The sequence below is a fragment of the Bubalus kerabau genome, chromosome 8 (genome assembly GCF_029407905.1).
Source record: "Bubalus kerabau isolate K-KA32 ecotype Philippines breed swamp buffalo chromosome 8, PCC_UOA_SB_1v2, whole genome shotgun sequence".
In the NCBI taxonomy this organism is placed as follows: Eukaryota; Metazoa; Chordata; class Mammalia; order Artiodactyla; family Bovidae; genus Bubalus; species Bubalus kerabau.
The window spans coordinates 91,241,119-91,251,131 of record NC_073631.1 but is presented as its reverse complement, the minus strand read 5'-3'; the positions used below and the strand labels follow the sequence as shown (position 1 = coordinate 91,251,131).

The 10,013-nt window shown below is 44.6% G+C and overlaps 1 protein-coding gene across 1 annotated transcript; it reads right to left on the bottom strand.

Moving 5' to 3' along the window:
- Positions 1-415: 415 nt before the first annotated feature.
- Positions 416-9,396, bottom strand: LMOD2 (leiomodin 2). Its single transcript, XM_055590819.1, has 3 exons — positions 8,999-9,396; positions 1,729-3,090; positions 416-773 (listed from the first exon to the last, which is right to left on the bottom strand). Exons 1-3 carry the CDS (start codon positions 9,269-9,271, stop codon positions 747-749), a joined length of 1,662 nt encoding a protein of 553 aa, XP_055446794.1. The 5' UTR covers positions 9,272-9,396; the 3' UTR covers positions 416-746.
- Between the last annotated feature and the right edge of the window lie 617 nt (positions 9,397-10,013).

Sequence of the window (10,013 nt, the reverse complement as noted above, 5' to 3'; positions counted from 1 at the left end):
CTACCAAGAAACTTTCCAATTTGCCATTTTTTTCCAGAAATAGTTAACTTTAAATATAAATGGTTGAATGACTTCTGGGTGTCTATCAGCCTTATGGGAATGGGGGAGTATCAGTTGACATCCTGGGTCCAATATTCATGCCTCTAGGATGACAATGGTTAAGTTGGGTCTTTTCCCAAGCTTTTATTAGTATCTCACTACCAAAAAGACCTTTAAAAGGGTTCTTGATTCCAGACCTTTAGAGAGAGCTCTGATCAGATTTTCTTAGACATGAGAAAACAAAGGCAAATGCTAAGTACCCAAAACTTTTTTGGGGTAAGAATGTAATATGTTTAATATTTAGCAAAGTTACATACACACCTGACAGATGTGATTATCCACTTACAAAAAATATTAGTTTGCTTAAAAAAAAAAAAACCTTCAATCCAAATTTATTAGGATTACAAAAATAACAGCACATTTCATGAACTCATTACAGCTCAGAGTTACCAACACATCCAGAGCATGTTTAAATAAACTACTTCTTGTCAATACAAATCTCATGACATAAAAAAGAAGTTTATTTTCATATTTACAGAAGAAACATGCCGGTAGTTTCTTAACATTCTCTTTGGAATTAATGGGTGAGGCTATTTTTAAAGTCGGAGAACATCTCAAATTGAAGAAGGTATTTTAGAAACATCTCACAATACATTTTATCTAATACCAACTGAATAATTCTGCATCCTCTTCTAAAAATCAGGCTTTTATCGCAGAGCTTCTGGAACTTCCACCTACAAAAATAGGGGATTCTCTTTCAATAAAAACAATGCAAATGATAAAGTGAAAAAAATATATCTGTAGAGTATGACTTTAGCAGTATTTTCCAGAAAGAACTCAGATTGCTGTGAGTGTGTGTGTGCTAAATTGCTTCAGTCGTGTCCAACTCTTTGCGACTCTATGGACTGTGGTCCGCCAGGCTCCTTTGTCCACGGGATTCTCTAGGCAAAAATACTGGAGTGGGTTGCCATGCCCTTCTCCAGGGGATCTTCCTCACGGATTGAACCCAAGAGGTCTCTTACCTCTCCTTCATTGGCAGGTGGGTTCTTTACCACTAGTGCCACCTGGGAAACCCAGATTTTTGCTGGGTGATGTTCAAATTTTTTATTATAAATTAAGTGTTAAGTCACTTGCAAGAAAGAAAAGGAAAAATTGCTCAGTTGTGTCTGATTCTTTGTGACCCCGTGGACTGTAGCCTACCAGACTCCTCCATCCATGGGATTCTTCAGTCAAGAATACTGGAGTGGGTTGCCATTTCCTTCTCCAGAGGATCTTCCTGACCCAGGGATCGAACCCATATCTCCTGCAGACGCTTTACCCCCTGAGCCACCAGGGAAGTTCAATCACTTGCAACTCGGTGGTAAAATTTTTGTCAAATGATGAATCTGTTTTGGAGATATATACCCTGATTTCTTATTAAGGAAATTGGGATTTTTTTTTTTCTTTTTTAGGTTGAAATGTCTTAAGATGAGCCTGGCCCTTAAAAGAATGAGATGCCAAGAAGGTGGACCAAGCACATATCTCAAACAGAAACGTCCTCTCTCTAGTGAGCTGCTCTTGATGCTCCAGATTTGGCAGCCTGCTCTGGCGTATACTGATACGTGTTAGAGAGGTGATTTGGTACCCGAGTGCGGTGGAGGCTGACTCCTATGCTAGGTGCTCGCCCCAGTCTGCCCTTTAGTTACTTACCCGCCTTAGCTGTTTTATGCTGCTTCCCCGAATAGCTTCCATGAGATTCTCGTGAGCTGATCTCTGTGGGGTAGAAGGTCGGGAACTGTCTTCCATTTTCTTCTCCTGCACCGACCTCAGGGAATTTTTAATTTCCTTTAGGATATTGTTTGGCTGTTTCTTAGCCTTTTTCCCTTTTTTCTTTTTCTGTCCGTTTTGTAATGCCCGCTGGGCACTCTCCTGCTGTTTGATGACTTCCGCAATGTTGCGGGTGATGAGCTTCTTCTCTGGGGGCGGAGGCGGGGGAGGCGGAGGCGGGGGTGGCAGCCTTTGGGGAGCAAGAGGGGGTGGCGGTGGGGGTGGAGGAGGGGGAGGGGGCGGAGGCGGAGGCGGGGGCGGGGCCGCCGGAGACGGAGGGCGGCTCCTCACAGTTTGGACTTTCTTGGGGAGTTTGGGGGACGACCAGGGGGAGTGCTTGGGAGACGCGTACGGTGAAGAGCCTGGCGTGCCTCTCTGCCAGACTTTGGTCCTAAGATTGGCTCCTCCGTCGTATCCCTCCTGCTGTTTCTGCTCCTGCATCCGCTTCTGCCGCTGCTTATCCATGTTTCTGGTCAAGAGGCTGGTCATGCTCATTCTTGGTCCTGGCAGCTCGAAATGGTAGCCCAGCCTCAGGAGCGTGGTGTTCTCCCTTAGCAGCTTGACGATCTCCATCTCCACCTGGCTGCCCATGATGTGCCTCTGGTTGTGGAAGCGCAGCTCAGTGAGCACGGTGTTGTGCTGCAGCGCCCTCATGATGGCCAGGATGCCCTTGCCCGTGATGAAGTTGGACTCGATGTTGATGCTGGTGATGTGCCGGTTGACCCGGAGCATGTCCGCGATGGCCGTGGCCGCGCTGTCGTCGGCGCGCGTGTTGGCCAGGCTGAAGGTCTTCACCACCGTGTTGGCCTTGAGGGCCTCGGCGAAGCGGGCGAGCGTCTGCGAAGTGATGTTCTCGATGTTGTTCAGATTGACTTCCGTGGTGTCGGGGTCGTTGTTTTTAATCTTTTCCAGAGCATCCTCGATCACTGTGGGGTTCCCGCAGGGGTGAATGGCAGCCGGGGGGGACTCCGTGTTCCTTCCACTGTGGCCGTTAGTCAGATGTATGTTTTCGATTTGACTTTTAAACGTCTTTGGCCTCGCGTTGTCAGAATGGACACTATCGGAATGCACAGCTCCGTTCATCCCTTCCGCGTTTGCACCTGTTCTTTCCTCTCCTTCGCTGTCCTCCTCCTCGTCGTCCTCGTCCTCCTCCTCCTCTTCCGTGTACACATCCTCAGAAACCTCACTGTTACATTCTGTAAAGACAAGCTCTTCCTCACTCTCCTCTTTGTCCTCTTCTGCAACCTGAAGAGCAGAGTATCCTCATGAGGTTTGCCGTTTTAAGCGCATTGTTACATTTTACAAAAGTAACACATGGCTTTGCAATATATACCTGTGCCAGATCATCACGGTGGTCCCTCTAAAACTCACACAATGTGATATGTCAATTATATCTGACTACATTCTTAAAAAAGTAACACAAGCAAGTAAGACAAAACTTCCTAAGGATAAAAAGTTGTCTCCAGCTACTAATCTCCCTGGTTCAGGTGAACAGGGTTAACATTTCCTTGCATAACTTTCACCAGCTTTTTCTGTATTCTGCAGAAATTTTTTTGTATTCTGCAAAATAAATACCCAGAATTCAGTTGATGGAATAAGAGTTCGCCATCATTTTGCCAGTTTTTAACAAATAAGTGGGAACTTCTGCTCTGGAAAACCCTTGATAGCATTCTTATTCTCTTAACTCCCTCTCCTGAATGACTTAAATTCTAGTCTACTTACAGTTTAGCAGAGTCAGCCGTCCCTTGGGGAATCACCCTTCTGTCCTTCCTTATTTCTCCATCCCAAACATACAAATGACAACAAAAATACATAACACATTTATAAGTTCCCTTTCTTTTCTTTAAGATTTTTTTTGAGGGGACCATTTTTTAAAAGTCTTCATATTGGATTTTGTTCCATTATTCCTTCTGCTTTGTGTTTTGGCTTTTTGGCCCTGAGGCATGCAGGATATTAGCTCCCTGAACAGGGATGGAACTTACACCTTCTGTATTGAAAGGCAAAGTCTTAACCACTGAACCATCAGGGAAATCCTTGGGTTCCCTTTCTTAATGTGCAGAAATTCTTGCCCCAGTCTGCCTCCTATAGTCTCTGTGACAGGAGCCCAGAGTCCTCTGCCATGTCCTATGTCAGTGCATACAGAGGCTGGGCACCTCCCTCTAAGTAGAGCCTGGCACGAGGTCTCAGAGACCACACCACCTGGAAGCTGAGGCTGTCTCTGTCTTTTTTCTGGGGAAAAAAACCGAGGGAGCAGATCAAAACCCATCTCTATGCAGAAACTCATTTGGGTCACCCTTTGCAGCAAATCAGCTTGAAATCTCATGTTATCATAGGGTTAAATGAGACGGGACTTCAGAAGACACGAGGTGGGAAAGATAATTGCCTTTGGCACTAACTACATTTCCACCGTCATGTGAAACAGCAGAGAACAGTAGGAAAATCTTGAAGCAAGCCACTGCCTCAGCCTGATGGCCTTAAATTATTTACCAGGTATCAATTATGAAAGACTTTCAGGCAAACACAATTTCACTTCATCTTGGTCTTTCCTGTTTACAAGACTTTGTACTGAGAAGTTCAGCTGACCCCCACTTTTTTCTTTTCCTTGCTACCTTTTCTGATAAAATAAAAATCTGGCAACTGCTGACTTTCCGATTTTCCCTAATGCTATCTTTTTAATCCTTTAGTTTCTCTAAAGCCTGAAGACCCTTTCCTGTCCCCAAAACCAGAATTCTTCCTTCTACATGGGAATGTTTTTGACCCCAGCCTCCTGCTGCCCGAGGCACGTGGAATGAGCTTTGGAAAACGCTGCGCTGGTCTCCAGGTTTGTGTGCCCAGTTGCTGTCACAAAATAGCCTCCAGTTATCCACTTGTTTGGAGTGGCAGGCACCAAGTGATGGCCTGGGGAAGGGGTCAGCCACTCCTGGGATGGCTTGTCCAGTCTTAATTTACTCACTTGTTCAGGAGCAGGAGGGAGAGTGACAGTGTGTGTGTGTGTGTGTGTGTGTGTGTGTGTGTGTGTGTGTTTAGCTGTTTCAGTATTTGGAGGAAAGGGGCCTGTCTCAAAATTCAAGGTATGCTGCCTGTCATACCACTGTTAAATGGTACCCCTCTAGTTTTTCAAAGAGCTTTAGGCTTTATCTGCAAGAGATATTTTTCCCTTAAATATATTTGCAGAGATCATATCTGAAACTCTTATTCAGCAATGAGTTGTCCTGTGACATCTCAATGACATTTCCTCCAGAAAGCCTTCTTTGACATCTCCTCAAATTATCTTTGTGATGTGATCCCATGATGCTGTAACTCCTCCAATAAAGTACCTCTTTAATTATTAGGTTTTTTTTCTCCTGAAAGACTGTTTGCAGTGTGACAAAAAGGATCATGTCTGTTCTCACCTCACACAGTGCTCAGCAGGTATTAGGGGCTCGGTAAAATTTGTTAACTGAATGGCTCTAAATTGACATTGGTTAACAGCCTTTGGTGTTAACAGCTTCAGGCTTCCCTGGTGACTCAGTTGGTAAAGAATCCATCTGCAATTCAGGAGACCTGGGTTCGATCCCTGGGTTGGGAAGATCCCCTTGGTGGAGGGCATGGCAACCCACTCCAGTATTCTTGCCTAGAGAATTCCATGGACAGAGAAGCCTGGCAGGCTATAATCCATGAGGTCACAAAAAGTCAGACATGACTGAGCAACTAAGTACAGCACAGCATAACAGCCTCTAAGTCAGGGGAGGTCTCGGATAAGAGTAAAGATCGGGTGGATGGGAAGAAGGTGATTGATTGTCCTGGTTTGCCCGGGGCTGAAAGGTATTCCAGAAAAGAGTTCTGCATTCTAAAATCTACACAGTCCAAGCCAAGATGGTTAGCCACTCTAGTTGGGGGACATCTCAGAGAAGAAGAGCAGAAGGGAGAAAGATATCCAGAGAAGAATGAAGAATGATGTTAAAGCAATTGTTGCCCACTTTCAAAATAATTCTCTCATTTGGACTGACTGCAGTGTTCCAAATCGCCTATCTGCAACTGCTCTGAAGTTAACCCAGATCCTTGCAAGGGCTTCCCTGGTGGCTCAGATGGTAAAGAATCTGACTGCAATGCATGAAACCTGGGTTTTATCCCTGGGTTGGGAAGATCCCTTGAAGAAGGGAATGGCAACCACTCTAGTATTCTTGCTGGGAGAATCCCCATGGACAGAGGAGCCTGGTGGGCTATAGTCCATGAGGTCACAAAGAGTCAGACACGATTGACTAACACTTGCAAGAATGGGGGTGGAAAGGTTGGGGTGGGGTGAGGCAGGGAAGCTTGAGGCACTGAAGGGGGCGATAGGGAGAAGCGAATATGGGTACACTTAGGGAATAAATAAGGCAACAAGAAGAGGGTGGCCAAATATTTCTCCTCATTACTTCCCTGGCACCATTACATGAAGAAGGAGGCAGTAAGCATGGTTTCCCATTCTGGTTCTGGTTCTACCCATAAAAAGCTGGTTTTGTTTGTTGTGTTAGTCACTAAGTCATGTCCTACATGTGGTCACAAAGATGTGACCCAATGGACTGTAGCCCACCAGGCATCTCTGTCCATGGAATTCTCCAGGCAAGAATACTGGAGTGGGTTGCCATTTCCTTCTCCAGAGTATCTTCCCCACTCTGAGTTTGAATCCATGTCTCCTGCATTGGCAAGCAGATTCTTTACTGCTGAGCCACCAGGGAAGCCTCAAAAAGAGCTGGTTGATTTTAGACAAACCACTAAATCCCTGGGATAGATGGTCTCAAGAAAACTGCAATAGAGTTGAGCGGTTCTCCAACCACAGGGTATGTCAAAAGCACCAGGAGGGCTTGTGAAGCCACACAGTGCTGGGCCCTACTCCCAGAGTTCTTCATTCAACTGGTCTGGGGGAGCCCTAGAATGAGTTGGAAAGTCCCAGGTGATGCTGATGTACCCACATTCTGAGAATCGCAGTCTTTGTGCCAACAGGACTTGGTTTGAATTTCAGCTATAAGCTGTTAATCTCAAGTGAGTTTCTTAACCTCTCCCAGGCTCACTTCTCACATTCAGAAGGTGAGAGTTCAATGAAGTAATGTGAATGTACTTATTGGCACCTATGCCTGACCCAGCAGATACTCAAGCTCAGGGAGTTGGACCTTTGGGTCTCCAGGGCCTCTTGGAGATGTTTAATGTAGGATAAGTTTGTGGGAGTCCAGGTGGACAGAAGCTGTCGTTCAATAGGTGTTGAACATGATTTTCATAAATATTTACAGAGCCAACAGTAGCCTGAGAAGCATGACCCCTCATCTCCTTCTCATGGTCTACACTGGGCTGCTCTTCACTTACACTGTCACCCCTTCCCCCACTCACCCACCAGTCAGCTGCTCTGAGCTTTTTCCTGGAGTTGAGATGGATTGACACCCTCCACTGGCAAACTTCTGCTCAGCACTCCTTGTGACTCTAGAGACAACTTGCCAGAGGGGAAAGGGTAGCGGGAGAAAAGTTAACTAGCTGAGAAAGGAATCAAAGTTCATCAACACACAGCCTGTCTAATTGAGCTGATAAGCCATTGGCAGGGCTCAGGGATCAGCAAAACCTTTGGCAGGAGCAGGTGGGTTTCATCAACAGCTGACAACAGGCTTTGTCCTTTGTTTTCCACTCATCTCAATATGTTATGACATTAAAATGCCTTTGTTGGGTGATTACTCTAGTGGCTGTCTGTCCCAGATCTTATGAGGCAATTTTAATCTTTTTTATTAGGGGAAATCTTTAAGAACGTTAGGAAAATGTGATACTTCCTATATTTGACCAGATTTCAGACACACATTTCCGCATAAGAAAAAAAAAGACCTTATGTTTGTGGAAGAATTGACCAACCCAAATCCTGGCCCATTTTATGTAACCGTCCTTCTCACCACCCACCTTCAGACCCTCAATGCAGGTTGCCACTGTGGCCTTGGCAAACCCTGGCCTGATTCTGGTGGCCCATTCTGCAATGATTGACATGGACAAAACTCACACATATCTTACTACAAATGTGGCCCACACACTCTATCATCAAGATCATCTAACAGTTCCTGGATTAGTACTATGAAAATCTTGCCATTGGCGTCAGGCCATTTAGATCTTAGATGATTCCAGTAGAGCACACAGGTTTTAAACTATTGCTCTTGAGCAATGTTCTTCCACAAATTCAAGAATTTGTTATTTTTATATTCTTATTGCCATAACTATATTTCCAGAGCTTAGTCTTTTGAACTTCCTTCTGTGAATGATTTATTTGACAAATTCAAATTAACTATTTACTGGGCAGAGAACAAGAGCTTAACAGACCTGACCTCTAATATAAATGCATTTTCTGGCCTCAGAATCACCATTATAAAATAGGAAGGAATCTTAGAGATCATCCTAGCAGGGATGCTTAACCTGGAGCCTTAGGAGGGTTTCAGGATGTGTGCCATCATTTTGAAATTCTATGTAAAATTTTGTATGTTTACACAAGCACACATGCATTTTCTTAGGAAAATCTTTAACATAAAAATCTCAAAATGGTGTCTGAAGAACACCCTCCATTGATATGAAAGAGAACTCTGCAGAACTGACTCTCTGTTCAAGGTCTTACAACTTGGGCGCAGAGCAGGAATAAGAAATAAGTTCCCCTGACTCTCCACCCCATATATTACTCACCACCCTATGTTTCCTCGTGTTGGAAAAAGGAATTAGTTTTATTGTAGCCACCATCACAGTCCAAGCAACAGATTACCCACTATTGTCTTTATAGAAGAAAATAAATTTACTTAGCTGCCATATACATTTACATAACTGCCATATATATGTGTATAAAACAAGTATTATGCCACATCCTTAACTTATGACTCACATTAGACTTTTGTTTGGCAAAATATCTAAACCCATGCTTTGCTTGCGAATTATTTTCCTCTTGAAAAACCCATCCTTGTTGATGACGGGACCCCCAAACTAAGAATCTTTCATATAATCCATTAGGTTGTGATAAAAGTTAGATGACTATTTCAGCCTGAGAAAATTTTCAATAGCAGGTGCAAGTGGATTATAAGAAAAGTGATGAGGAATGAAAAATTAGAAAAAAATAAAAAAGATTCCTGGGTTTGGGGTTGGGGGATTGGGAATAGCTAAGGAAAATAATCCAATAGCCTACCTTTCCACACTCCCCCAGCCTCTCCTTCTCCAAGAGTTTCTGGGACTCCTTTTCCCAATAGGCCATCAGCGCCTCTCTGCTGAATGTCCCTGTGGGGGTTTTCTCGGTCAGACTCTTTTGCCTCATCCCCACCGGGAGGCTGTGATCAGGTTCAATGTCGTCCAGCTCCCTCTCTAGCTCCTTCAGCTCCTCGGCTGACAGGGAAGCCAGGAGTTCGTCCTCATCGATGGATTCATATTTGCTAAGTCCTCTCCTGTAGCCAAAGGTAGACATGGTCCCTGCTTTGTCAGACCCACAAGGAGCTTGGGGAACCAGGCATTCAAGGCAGCCAGCAGCAGGCAGGGAGGAGAGTGGGCAGGCTGGTTAGCAACTGGTGCTGGGAGTGCCTGCGATAGCCTTTTAAGAGTGGTGATACAGGCTATGACAATGCAGAGAGGGGTGAAGGCATAGGCTGTTTTAAGCATCAGACGTCAGCTAGACATTTGAACACAAAGAATGTCACATCAGTGGTGGATGGAGGTCTCAGAACCAGTGGGGATTATTCACATACTGGCCAGGGACATATTTAGCTGAGCCTAATGGCTCATGAGGACAGGCAGACAGGGCTTCAGATAGGAAGTAACCGGCTTCTTACTTTGTTTTCAAACAACAAGAGGGTAAAAATGTCTTTCTAAAATGGCTCACTACCACCACCAGGGTCATGAAAAGATTCTCTTCCTATAATCTTCCAGGATGAGAAATGACTACACATGCCTTTAGAGTAGTTATTCTGGTTCTCCTAAAAAACATATCGTGGGTGGCATTGATGAGAACAGAAGGTTATACTGATATAGCACTTTTCTATTGTCATTGCATTTGCAGTTTACAAAGCGCTTGAATGTAATTTTCCTAATCATAAGTCCTGAGAGATGATTTACAATAAAATCTCCCTTTACAGATTTTGGCAAGTGAAGCTCTGAGAAATGAAGTGAAGTCAGACAGCTAGAAGGGTGGAAGCCTTTGCACTCTCTCTCCT

Coding starts and splice junctions, on each gene's coding strand:
- LMOD2 (XM_055590819.1), bottom strand. CDS start 9,271: ATGTCTACCTTTGGCTACAGGAGAGGACTTAGCAAATATGAATCCATC. Junction 3,091..8,998: donor GGCTGGGGGAGTGTGGAAAG/GTAGGCTATTGG, acceptor TCTGCTCTTCAG/GTTGCAGAAGAGGACAAAGA. Junction 774..1,728: donor GCATAAAACAGCTAAGGCGG/GTAAGTAACTAA, acceptor CTATTTTTGTAG/GTGGAAGTTCCAGAAGCTCT.